Below are 13,980 nucleotides of genomic sequence, written 5' to 3' on the forward strand. Positions count from 1 at the left end.
CGGGAAGCAACCACCACATAACAAACCAAAACTGTTTCCTGTGGATCTTTCCGTTGAGTGGAAATTTGGCTAAACTGTCTGTTAATAGTCGTGATGTCATTTCTATATTGTTATTAATATCTTTTAACACAATGAGGTCATTGAGTCATACGGAATTTTTACATCCCACCCTGAGAGGTCAGGCTTACATGTGATACTACGCACGACCACGCCTTCTAGCGGCGTTCCGCCTGACGTCAGTGTTATTGAAAGCCGCTGGCCCCGCCCACCGCCGGGAGAACGGCTCTAAACAAATCAGTCCGTGCCTGTGAAGCAGTACTGCGGATCGCGACTGTCAGCTCACTCATGCTGCGCACACGATCTCTGGCTGCTGACTCCTGTATCTAGGGGCACTCTCGTGCGATACTGCCCGTGGGAATATACATATACCGCAAACATGTCACGGCATCACAGGACGCCGCTGAAAAACGAGGAGAGCGTAGTGGAGGTGAAGAGCAAAGTAAGTGAATCCCATTAATGTTGCATTAGGCTGCGTTTGACAGCGTGCATATGTAAACACGGCTGTTTACGCAGCTCTCCGCGGGAGCGTGTCCGTAATTGGAGGGTTTTCAATCCGGCGCATCAGTTTTGGGGTTTGTGTACTAATCCATCCATAGAAAGAAACGCTGATGGTGCTGTGCGTGTCAGACTACGAGGCGCGAGACGAGCGCGTTTGGCTGGGATCATTATGACAGCAGGTCTCTGTCCGGTCCGTGTGATGTGATACGCGGTGCTGGTGCAGTGTGAAGGATCCTACCGATAGACAGACGTGCGCAACGAGGCGATTGGGCCCTGTTGATCAATTATGCATGTTACATACCAATAAATAACAAAAACCGAATCCCGCAGTCCAGGAAGAATCAGATCCTAATGATGCATCTGAGAGGCATTAATCATATTAGCAGAGCCCTGTAGTCCTACTACATAAACTCAATAAGACGCTGGTTTCTATTCCCAGGATAAATTCAACTGTTTTTCTTCGATTACAACAAGTAAGCAGGTATTAATAAGCAATAACACAAGAACAAAAGTGCATTTGTTTGGAATACAGCTGGTACGAGGCCACAGGTAATTATAACCTTGTTGATATTCAGTGCTACAGAACCATTGCCAGTGACGTTGCTCTGTAAATATTGAAATATCCTATGCTTCAGACAAATATTGACCAGGTAATTAATGTATTTCTTATCTGCGGGTGAAAATAGTTCCAAAAGAAGCCAAAGCATCATGCTTTGAGTGTCACTATGCAATGCACACTAAAAGCCGGACTGGATCAATAACTGTGAGTGGAGTGTAGCAGCCCCTTTCTGTTATCAGCCAGCTCCAATACCACTCCAGATTTTTTATCTCGTGCTACAAGAACACTGAAATGTGCTGTTATACTAAATATCACCAATTTTTTATAGTGGTTCTCAACCTTTATGACTCTAGGGCCCCCATTGTCTACAACAATATTCAAAGGCCCCATGACTTTTCAAGTTGTCCTTGATTTACTGGATAGGGATTAAGTTAAAGTATTTTTTACAATGTTTAACTTACAACTTCTACCCAATAAAATATTTTAAACCTTGTATATTTATAGAATATATTAGAATATATACTGTTATTGATTTACATTATTTTCCAGATTTGCTGTGGCCCCCTAGTCAGCTCCTGCCTCCTGGTTGAGAACCACTGTTGTATAATAGTACTCGACAATTGTCTAAATTAAAATGTCATCGTGATAAATCTGAGGCCATAGATGCATAAAAAAAGGCCTCATTTATGGGAGGAAACACTCTTTACTACATTACATCTGATGGTGCATGAATGAATATTAACAGCCAAACAGCTACAACTACTGATGTATGTTTAAAATATTTCATATATTTTATGACGTTTCTCATGGCCTCTATAATTACTAAAGACACAGACCACTTATTGTTGGTGTCTGGTGTATTGGAGTTGTTTGTTGTCAATGCGCCCAGTATGCTTATTGGAAAACCTCAACTACAATCTGCCAAACAGAGCAGGATATGTTTTATTATCCCTCCATTCTTGAGAAATGTTGGGTGGGCAGTGCATAGATGTGTGTGAAAGAGGAGAACAGTAAACAAAAGAGAGCTGTTTAGTAAGATTCCATTGAAGTACCAGGCCTGTATGCAATATAGTGTCTTTTTTATTATTATTTATGCGTGAACTGGCTAATTTAATCACCTGAATCCTTCTTCCCGAGGTTTTGGTTTTCATAACAGGCAGTGCAGTGTGTTTGGTGACACTCTTTTCTTCCTGAGAGGAAATTGGAGGGAAATGTTTTCTTTTCTACTTTTCTAGCTCTTGATGGGATCCTGTCTCATATTATCTATCACTTACTCATTGCAATGGCATTTTTAGTGAGCATGTAGTTTAAGGTTTGTGTTTAACAGTTCATAGTGATGTCTTTTCTCCAACAGGCTATGTTTTCATTGGTTAAGTATGACAGGTATGGCCTTTTTATCTGTATTGCTATGGTTACTGTGGTGATCCACAGTCCAACAGCATTTCTTTTTTTTCCCCACCAGTTTTTGCTAAATAAGATGGTTATATAATAAGGTGTTGATTCTTGTTATAAAGGGGGAGGTAATGTAAATGTTTTCAATTGGGATGATAATGTATATATTATGCAGTCAATGTGTGTGAAGAAAAGTAAATGTATCAATAAAACTATTTAAATTTTTATCTCTAAAATGCCAGTCCTTTTACTGACAGATTTACATTTTACCTCTGTAATGTGACACAGGATATTTAACAAGAAAAAAAATGTAAGACCTGATTTATCCTGATTTATTAAAAAGACATGCTTTTTTCTCTTTTGAATAACTTGTGCAATTAATTGTTCACAATAAGACCAAGGATGTATACTAACTAAGAGAAGACATGTAATCTAACTTCTCTTAATTTCAACAGTATAAAAAAAAGATGAAAGTATTGGAGAGAAACATACAGGATTAGAGATGACAGAATGGAAACACCTTTTTAATCAAATATGTCGCTGATTATCACATCTAAAGGATTTCTTTGCTTTCCTGTAATTTAAGAACCAACATCCTTGATTCTTTTTATCTACCACAAGAAAAATCCTTTGACATTAGCAATTATTTAATTATCATTATTTGTGAATGGGCACATGGCCCTAAGAAAACGCTGTCTGTGACCTACTGAATGACTCCACATTCAAATGATCTCCAATATGACCTTGTATATTTTTCCACTAATATTCTCCATCTCCATATGTAAGGTGTTCTCCATGGATACAGGAGAAAATCATTGGCTCGGATGCAATTCCTCCTCATAATCTGAGCAACCAGACAGATTTTGTCCAGTATGTTCAGTTGAGCTCTTGAGATGAATTTCCCATCCGCTCAGAGTGTGTGTGTGTGGTCTGGAGAAGCTCAGCTTTTTAATGCCACTGTTCTAATCTTTCCCTTTATCTGTAGCACTTGATTAGATTGACCCTCCCTTTGTTCTTCACTGCTCTTTTTTTACCTTAATGGCTTCCTCCGAGCTGCAAGTACACATCAAACAGCTCTGCAGCTGCAGGAGCAAGTGAAATTGGTACGAGGAACTGGCACTGAATGTGTCTGCAGACTCTTCATGCAAAGATGCATCTGTGTGTAAAGTCACTGTCCAAGTTTCAACTGGAAAATCTTGAAAATCACATTCACATATCTTACATGGTCATAATCTGTTGAAGTCATAATTGATCTACCAAGCTAAGTGCTGGGCATTAAGAGCCTGTTGTGTGTTTATTGACGTAGTTTAATATGATTGTGGTTGTCCTGCAGTTTGAGGCGGAGTACCGAAGGTTTGCCCTGAAGAGGAACGGAGCCGGGGGCTTCCAGGAATTCTACCAACTGCTGCAGACCATTCACCGGATCCCCGGAGTGGACGTGTTGCTGGGATATGCCGACATCCATGGAGATCTACTTCCAATCAACAATGATGACAATTTCCACAAAGCACTGTCCTTGGCCAATCCGCTGCTTCGGATTATCATTCAAAGGAGAGGTAAGTTGTTATGCTGCATGTACATCACAAAGAGGTCAACGTTTGATGTTATTTTAAAGCTTAAAGGTAAAGTGTGTCAATTCTACACTACCAAATGGAATTGAAATCGGGTTTGTGTGGCTGATCTCAACAAGAACCAATCGTTTGAGTTTGGGGAGGGGCTACCTGTTTGTCCGACCAATGAACTTGAACCAATAAACCAGCAAGTTGGAGTCAGCAACTTTTTAATGTCTCTTATGTGAAGTGTGTGAGTGTGAAGTGACATGTGGCCAAGTATGGTGACCCATACTCGGAATTAGTGCTCTGCATTTATCCCATCCAAAGTGCACACACACAGCAGTGAACACACACACACCGTGAACACACACCCGGAGCAGTGGGCAGCCATTTTTTGCTGCGGCGCCCGGGGAGCAGTTGGGGGTTCGGTCTACAGCGAGAATAAAAGTTACGCCTTTTTTCTTTGCGTGAACATTTGAGTGGCATTATGCAAATCTTCCCACATCGTGACGTAGGCATGTGGGGGTGTGTTAGAACGAGCCGTTTTAGGTAGGCGTGGTTGACTCTTAACTTTTATAAAGAATATCTCTTTGGATTTGAGACTTTAGTCTTTGCAACTTTACAGATCTTCTTTATGCACCAAGAGCTTGTAACACTTCAAAGAGAAAGGAAAAATTGAAAAAAAAATCATATGACCCCTTTAAAAAACAAATACAATTTAAAATAACAGTTACAAAATTACAAAATGTAATTTTTGCTGTGATGGCAAAGCTGAATTTTGAGCAGGCATTACTCCAGTCTTCAGTGTCACAATCTTTCAGAAATCATTCTAATATGTGGATTTTTTGCTCAAGAAACATTTCTTATTATTATAAATATTGAAAACAGTTGTGCTGCCCAATACATTTTTCTTTAATGATCAGAAAGTTCCACAGAACAACGTTTATTTGAAATAGAATCTTTTAAAACTTTATAAATGTTATCAGTGTCACTTCTGATTCATTTAATGCATCTTTGCTGATGCATCCAAAGTTTTGGTTCTCAAGCAAAGCAGAAACCACACACTTCACCTTTAACATTCATCTTAACAACGTCAAACCAGGATATTTTTGATGAATTATATGTAGCATTTTAGAATTGCTAAATCATTTTATGTTAAAATGCATTTTTTTGCGCATGTGGAAAAGGGATATGGATGCAGCATAGCTGATGCATGTAGGTGTTTGTGTGTATGAGAGAGTTAGGCATTAAAATGATGTATCGTCTCTTGCTGTCATATGTCGTTATCCATATTTGACTCCAGAGGGAATAAAAAGTCATTCCAGTAGTGTAATGTTGTGCACAAGGATGAGGGCCATTATGGGCTATGATGGGTGGGCGTCAGCGTTAGATGGTGCCAGTCGGGGCCCATCTCTGTTTCATGGCTGTACTGGCACTGCGCCAGCCCCGAGGTGCTGAGTCTGATAGCGGTGCGGAGGAGTGATGAGCCCACACCCTCATCTCTCGCTCTCTCTCCCTCTTTGATGCTTTCTTGACGTCCTTCCTTGTCTGTATTCTCTTTTTGTCATCTTCACAACCCTCTCGCTCTCCCTCCTGTTTCTTCATCACTCTTAATGCCTTGTCACACTCAGTGAGTTTTATTAAATCTGAACCACAGCATTGAGGAAATGTTTCGCTAATGCTATTAGGAATGCTTTTCTCATTGTCAAATAGTTCTTCCTTTATTTGATTGTTGTTTTTGTTTACGCCACCTGTTCAAATCCACTGTGAAAGGAACTGAGCACCATTGTTCAACGTTTTAAAAGACTCAAAAAGGGAACTCTTTTATTTATCCAAGGGATTAAATCAGATTATTTGCTGGTTAGCTATGTGAAAATTATATTATTCGAACATCAAGTTTCAACTAGCTCCTACAGTTATTGATGATAGGTAGGCCCAGATGGAATCTTTGCATTTTCGGAACAGATTTGAAGGGAAATCTGTGGAATTATTAGGATGTAAACATAATGTGTTACATGGATCCTAAATACTACACTATTATTGTTAGCTGAAAACTTAAATAAAAAAATGAATAAACATGACAAACACATAACAAAATTACTGAAACTGAAATTAAAATGAAAAGTCAAAATATAAAAATAAAAGCTAATTCAACATTTTAATAATATTAATAAATATTTTAATAGTATATATAAATAATATAACATGGCTCCAGAAATATGTTAGTTCAGATTCTGTGTGTGCCTAGTGATGGGTAATGTAGTTTTTGTGGAAGTTATGATGGAAATGATCTATAAAGTGCCACTGCTCATTTTGGAGCTGAGAATCTAGAGATGTTTTTGATGGCCTATCATGTGTGAAACTTACACCTGAATGTGAACATATATCCTGTAGAGTGTTATATTTATTCATATATACATTTACAGTGTGTGTGTGTGCACTGGTGTTGGACTGTAATTAACAGGTAAATAGCAACATCAAATGTAGAGAATGTAGTATAAGGGAACTTCGGGAACCAATGTCATTGACATAAACGACACAAAGTGAGTTCTTTTGGGACAGACTAGTTGTTTCAGATGGGAGAGTGTCATAGTGTGTAGGGCTATGTGTGTGTGAAGGGTTGCCTCTTAAGACATTAGGGAGAGAGAAAATGTGGAAAGAAAGGATAAGATGCTTACATCCTGCAGTGGTTTCCGCCACTTTGGCTTCTGCAACCTCTTATAGATGTAATTTGTGAGGGAAAGAGACAGCAATAATAGTCCTGTATTATGTAATCATAATTTGCATAAAAGATGGACCTCATTATGTGTTCATAGTAATTCTGTAATGAGAAACTCAATACTTACTTAGTTTTAAACCGACGTACCTTCATACACACCCTTACATAATAAATCAGAGTCTTAGTTGTTACTATTTATTGTTAATTGTTGATAATTACACTAATACAGCTTGTTTACTGTATACACGTGTGGGGATGTGTATGCATGATGAAATTTCCCTGAGTATGAGAACAAATAACTAAAGGTGACGTAACAGCCAACCAAATATTTGCAGCGTTTCATTGCAAGCACAGGGATTAGGCCTATTGTTTTAACTGATGTGTGAAACCACATGCATCAACAATGAAAACAGCTACCTACACCTATTAGTACAATTCAAATAACTATTTCGTATTTTAATATATGTAATTTAAACGTAATTTATTCCTGTGATGGCAAAGCTGAATTTTCAGCAGCCATTAGGCTACTCCAGTCTTGAATGTCACATGATCCTTTAGAAATCACTCTTTAATATGCTGATTTGGTGTTCAAGAAACATTTATTATTATTATTATTAATGTTCAAAACTGTTTTGCTGCTTAATATTTTTGCGGAAAATCTTCTTAATGCCTTCACTGTCACTTGGAATCAATTTTATACATCCTTGCGAAAGTTAAGGATTTATTTGTTTCAAAAACAAAGTCTTACAGATTCCAAACTTTTGAACGGTAGCATATATAGAAAATAGATACTCAGTGGTGTTACCAATGTGGTCGCCGAGTTAAGTGACTAGCCTTAAAGGAACTTTGAACACACTGAAAAACCATGAACACTGGCACTGCCATTGAAGAGTAGATCTATCTGTCTGAGCCAGTCTTCACTCAGAGCCAGAAAGTCCATTATAGTGCTACAAGGCCATGCAACTTTTGACTCTCTTCCCTGGAAACTGCTCAAAAATATCAGTTTGCACCATGTACCAAAGTGACCGACAATTCAGCACTGCATCCTGTGTTACTGAGGACAGGAAAGGCAGTTTGTCCTTGTAACGATGAGTTGAATTCTGATTTTTTTTTAAAGAATCACTCATTTGTGAATTAATTAGTTGGTCCAATTTGTGAACTAAATCAATGTGTTCGTTGAAAACAACCAGCACATAAAAATAATGTTTTGTCAAATATGCTTGACCTCAAAATTTTTGAATAAAATATCAAAACTCAATCCGTCTGCCAAATGAAAGATTTCTCTCATTTCAATCATTTCACTCACTAAAACTCTGCCACTTTCTTACATTCAACTGCAAGCTCACATTCAGATCTGCCTCCATCCAATCAACAACCGGTAGATAAAACCAAGTCCCATCACATTTCAGACACATTTCTTTCTTTTTGTATGTCGCACACAATATGAAAGAAAAAGATCTGTCATTATAACATGACTATAAACACATTGTAAGGGAACAATATCAGTACGTAACAAATTCATTTAGATTTTTCCCTCACACAATCCTATCATATGACTTCAGAAAAGTTGCAATATAATGAACAAATCGTGGACTATATTTGTAGTGCATTTCTGTGTTTTTTTTGTCATGAGCTTGAAGGGATAGTTCACCAAAAAATTTAAATTCTGTCATTAATTACTCACCCTCGTGTCGTTCCAAACCCGTAAGACCTTCATTCATCTTCTGAACACAAATTAAGATATTTTTGATTCAATCTGAGAGCTTTCTGACCCTCCATTGACAGCAATGCAACTGAAATGTTCCCAGGCCCAGAAACGTATAACATTGTTAAAATAGTCCATGTGACATCATCAGTGGTTCAACGTTAATTTTACGAAACTACAAGAATACTTTTTGTGCGCAAAGAAAACAAAAATAACGACTTTATTCTACAATTCTTCTCTTCCTTGTCACCATCCTCCACCATTATCGAGAGTATCACGATGCATGCGTGTCACATGGACTATTTTAACGATGTACTACCTTTCTGGGTCTGGGAACATTTCAGCTACATTGCTGTCTATGGAGGGTCAGAAAGCACCCAGATCTTTGTGTTCCGAAGATGAACGAAGGTCTTACGGGTTCGGAACGACATGAGGGTGAGTAATTAATGACAGAATTTTCATTTTTGGGTGAACTCTCCCTTTAACTGCCATAGTATGAACTCCCATTGTATGAAAAAAAGCTGCGTAAAGATTCTTAAATTCTCACTTTGTGCTCCACAGAGAAAATAACAATATTGAGGACATGAGGGTGAGAAAATAATGACAGAATTTTCACTTTTAGGTTGAAATGATGTTGTTTATACAAAAATAGCATGCTTAAGGAAGTACTGGCTCCTGACTCTCAGCTCACATCTTGTTTATGAAGAGAAGTTTTGTCCTCACAGTCCTTCCGTTTGTACGTGCTGACAAGTTCGATGATGAAATTCTCACTGTTTGTGGCTAAGAGTATTAGTAAATGCCTATTTTTCTATTTAAAGAATAAGGCGGCTTTAGATTAGCCCCCTTGTCCTTGTACCAGCTCTCTTCGCGGTACTCAAGAACCCTGCTGCAGATTTCTGGTAGCTGGTCTTTCAGTGCGGATCTGTTTAATCAAGCCCTGTTTGAAGGGGGAGGAAAGCCACGTTTCCAGAGAGGGCTTATCGCTGTGGCAGCCAGGCAGAGTTTTGGGGGGGCTGTCAGTGGGCGATTACAGCTTCATCTGCTCTGTGGGAGAAATGTAATTTTTCTGCTGTAATAGCTTTTTTTTCTGTTGTTGTTGACTGGTTATTTAGACACCGAGTGGAGGGACTGTGTTAAAAGTCTGGGGTTTGCATCGTGTGCTTGCTTCCAGCATTAATGTGGCTTGGACTCACAATTCCCATTCACTGCTATTGTTCATTGTTTTGATCTTTATAAGCTCGTTTTCAATCCTTCACGTACACATTTTCCAGTCTTTAGTAATGTACTTATCTGTGGCTCTTACCCCTCCTCAGATCATGATAAAAGCATCTGGGTGACAAATGCTTACGTTGTTTCCCTCCGATTAGTGTTGATAGATAACACCAGTTCATTTTACAGCCTGGTGCTTCACATTTACTTCCCCTATAACTGTAACTGTGAGTTTATTCAAGAGACTGTGGGATACTGACATGATTTGATTGTGTAGTTCGTTTATTGAGGTATATTAGCTCTTTATTGTAGGTTAACGTTCATATATGACACCTGATGGTTGACATGTTTGTGTCACTAAGGGGGAAGAAAAAAAGAACAGGAACGAACAACTGACAGGACACGTTTTAAGGAATGTGGTTTTAAATGCGTCAGTATGATAATGCCTGCGCATTTGAACAGAAAACGCCACCTGTGCTGATGAATAGGGATGTAACGATTCACTCAACTCACGATTCGATTCGATTCACGATTTTGATTTCACGATTCGATTCGATTCACGATTTTTATTTTTTTTTACAAAATGAGATTTTAGACAAATTATAAATTAAATGTGTCCTTTTATTATTGCTTGGACAAAATGACATGCATTCATATAAACTCCTACCCCTAAATGAATCGCGATTTGTTTAGCATCTCAACAGATTTGAATCGTCACATATTTGAATCGATTTTCAACCGGCTCGCAGTTAATCGTTACATCCCTACTGATGAACATTTAATATTATGGATATCTGCAAATATAAACAGCTAAGTTTATGATTTATATAATAAAGAATAGTTCACCTAAAAATGTCAATTCTCATCGTTTGAATGTCATAAATGAATGTCATAAACGACAACAAGCAAAATGCAAATAGGTTTGATATAAATGGTTCTTCGGACTAAATTTTAAATAGCTTACATTTTTATTGAGTAATTTTTCTGTTCTTCAGAAGCATCAGAAGACACGGAATGCAGTATGTCATATGGACTACTTTTAAATTTTTTTTTAATTTTTTATTATTTATTTGTGTGTCATTTTGTCCATAAAACATGTCCAGTACTGAAATTCATAGTTTTACTTGCAAAGCCCATAAATTTGACAGTATTTTACAGTAAAATGTAGGGATGTAACGATTCACTCAACTCTCGATTCGATTCGATTCACGATTTTGATTTCACGATTCGATTCGATTCACGGTTTTTCTTTTTCTTTTTTTTTTTTTTTTTTTACAAATTGGGGTGCAGAAAGAATGTAATGTCTTTGGTTTACAGAGGCAAGATGAAAAGAAAAAATACCATCTAAACTTTTCTAAAGACAGTAAGTTCCCCTCAGACATGCATTCATATAAACTCCTACCCCTAAATGAATCGTGATTTGTTTAGCATCTCAACCGATTTGAATCGTCACATATTTGAATCGATTTTCAACCGGCTCGCAGTTAATCGTTACATCCCTAGTAAAATGACAATTATTTTATTTATTTAGATATGGAAGATAAATTACAGGTAACCAATTAACAGGTTTTTACATTTACATTTAGTCATTTAGCAGACGCTTTTATCCAAAGCGACTTACAAATGATGACAATAGAAGCAATTAAACCAACAAAAGAGCAATAATATGCAAGTGCTATGCCAAGTCTCGGTTAGCCTAACACAGTACACATAGCAAGGTTTTATATATATATATATATATATATACAACAAAATGAAAACAAGTAGATAGAATAGAAAAAGAATAGAGAAAGCTAGTGTTAGAGGCCTTTTTTATTTATTTTATTTATGTTTTAGTATAGCATTTTTCTGTAAAAATTACTAACAGTATTTACAGTGTACTGACACTGAATGAAAAGGAAGGCAAGAGAAAGAAAGATATTGTAACATTGTTCATTCTTATCACATTGTCTTTGTTTTCTTTTGTAAGGACATTTAAAGGAAGTTCACCTAAATTAAAGTTCTGTCATTATTTTCTTGTGAGATAAGCTTTGTGAGGCAAAAATGTAAGTTATTCACTGATATGCACTACTATTCAAAATCTGGGGTCAGTACATTTTTTTTTCTTAAGCAAGGGTGCATTAATTCACAGTGAAGACATTTACATTGTTTAAAAACAATATAGACTTACTGTATATAGTCAGAGCACAGGATCATACATAAAAAAAATAAAACACCATCAGACAGAATATGTGATATGTGACTTAAGGACTTGTAGAAATGTCCTTTTACTGTTTTTCACCTGAAATTGTACTGTAATTCATAGTTTTTACTTGTATTTACCTGTATTTTTCAGTAAAATTACAAATACAAACCATTTTTACAGTGTACAGACAAACAAAAAGTCTTACAGGTTTGGAATAACAATGATAAAAATGATTACAAAATGAAATGATTACAGATAAATGTTTTTCATTTTTGGGTGAACTATCCCATGGTATTTATATCAAGTCTGACAAATATCTAACATTACTTTTCACCTGAAATTGTACTGTAATTCATGGTTTTTACTTGTATTTACCTGTATTTTTCAGTAAAATTACAAATACAAACCATTTTTACAGTGTACAGACAAAACAAAAAGTCTTACAGGTTTGGAATAACAATGATAAAAATGATTACAAAATGAAATGATTACAGATAAATGTTTTTCATTTTTGGGTGAACTATCCCATGGTATTTATATCAAGTCTGACAAATATCTAACATTACTTTATTTGAACTTCAGGCAAATTAACTATGATATGTGAGTTTTAATTGCATTTGGCTTTACATAAATGTCTCGTAAATGTTATAATAATCCCAGTAACACAATCATATATAAACACAGAAACCAAGAAAAAAAAACACGTTTTTCAGATTTTCTGCTAACCATAAATGTAACTGGCTGTGAATAGATTGATTGACACAAGGATGTGATGTATCCCGTGAGCTGGTGGGATTATCAGAGGTCCCTAATCAGATCTCGACCCCATCCGCATTTCTCTGACCGGGGCTTTTAGACTGGGACAGAGATTGATCTGGCTTTTAGTATGAGCTCATCCCACTGAGTGACCATACACTCATTCATCCCAGCAGATAATGGTGTTCCCTGAGCAGATGGGGTCCAGTTACACACAGCCATGCAACTTTTTGGGGGTGAATAGGGAGAAACATAAAAAAAATTTATTGTGATGATACATGTTTTTTTTTCTATTTTGAATTCAGAGTAGGATATATAATCTCACCTGCTATAAATCTGTCATGGTTTGAAATAAGCCGTGCCATCACTCTTGATATAAAATTGTTCTAATACTTTGCCGAGGTTCATTGAGCAGCTTCAAGGAAGTGTTTATCTCAAGCCATGAGTGATGAAGCATGTGATTATGGGTAAACGGGTATGATGGGCGAATGAAAGGAACAAAGACAGACACATTCCTCTATTGTTTGCATGGCTTGGATGACGAATATGAAAAAACATATACAAAAATTTTGGACTCAGTGTGCAAGGACCTTAAGGCATGATGCTAGCAACATCACGGTTGGGGATTCGATTCCCAGGGAACATATAAACTGAAATGTACTTTTTAATCTGTTTTAGACAGTGGTGTAATGTAACGAAGTAATAATACTTCGTTACAGTACTTAAGTATATTTTGGGAGTATCTGTACTTTACTTGAGTTTTTATATCATCTGTACCTGCAGGTTAAATGCACGTCCCCTCTGAGATACATTAAACTGTGTAAATACATCTAAATGCTGTTTCAGATGCAGATTCCAGAAATGTTTTCTTATGTTGGAATGAAAGACACTAAGTACCTTTAATATAGTTAACAATCTATATCACACAAAGAGTAACGTTTTTCTGCAGATATCAGTATGATAACAAATGTAATAATAATTTTATACAAGCTCAGTAAAGTTAGCAATAAGTGACTTACATTTTAGACATAATATTGCCTGTATTGCCTGTTTTTGCTCAATTTTGCCAACGAAAATAGTTCCAAACAAAGATCAGAGCACTGTTTTGCGTCTCTGAGCAATGGACGGTGTTTACTTATTGAATGAATCAGCTTTTTGAATGAATCGGTTGAATAAATGATTCAGTGATTCACTCATTAACACAGTCAAATGCTTTGTTTCTGAATGAATCAGTCGTTTGAATGAATCGGTTGAATCTCAATGACTCACTCATTAACAGTCACTTGCTGCCACCTACTGGCGGTTTTAATTTCACATTTCAACTATTTTTTTCATGTTTTAAAT

The 13,980-nt window shown here is 36.7% G+C and overlaps 1 protein-coding gene across 1 annotated transcript in view; it reads left to right on the top strand.

Annotated features, from left to right (window-relative positions):
* Positions 1 to 421: 421 nt before the first annotated feature.
* Positions 422 to 13,980, top strand: part of pard6a (par-6 family cell polarity regulator alpha) — a 35,352-nt gene continuing 21,793 nt past the window's right edge. Inside the window, exons 1-2 of the mRNA XM_016545221.1 lie at positions 422 to 499; positions 3,843 to 4,065. Coding sequence (XP_016400707.1) covers positions 437 to 499; positions 3,843 to 4,065 — 286 coding nt within the window. The 5' untranslated portion in view covers positions 422 to 436. The remainder of the gene's footprint in view (positions 500 to 3,842; positions 4,066 to 13,980) is intronic.

Source organism: Sinocyclocheilus rhinocerous, unplaced genomic scaffold, assembly GCF_001515625.1.
Source record: "Sinocyclocheilus rhinocerous isolate Xijiao unplaced genomic scaffold, SAMN03320098_v1.1 scaffold3477, whole genome shotgun sequence".
Taxonomy (NCBI): domain Eukaryota; kingdom Metazoa; phylum Chordata; class Actinopteri; order Cypriniformes; family Cyprinidae; genus Sinocyclocheilus; species Sinocyclocheilus rhinocerous.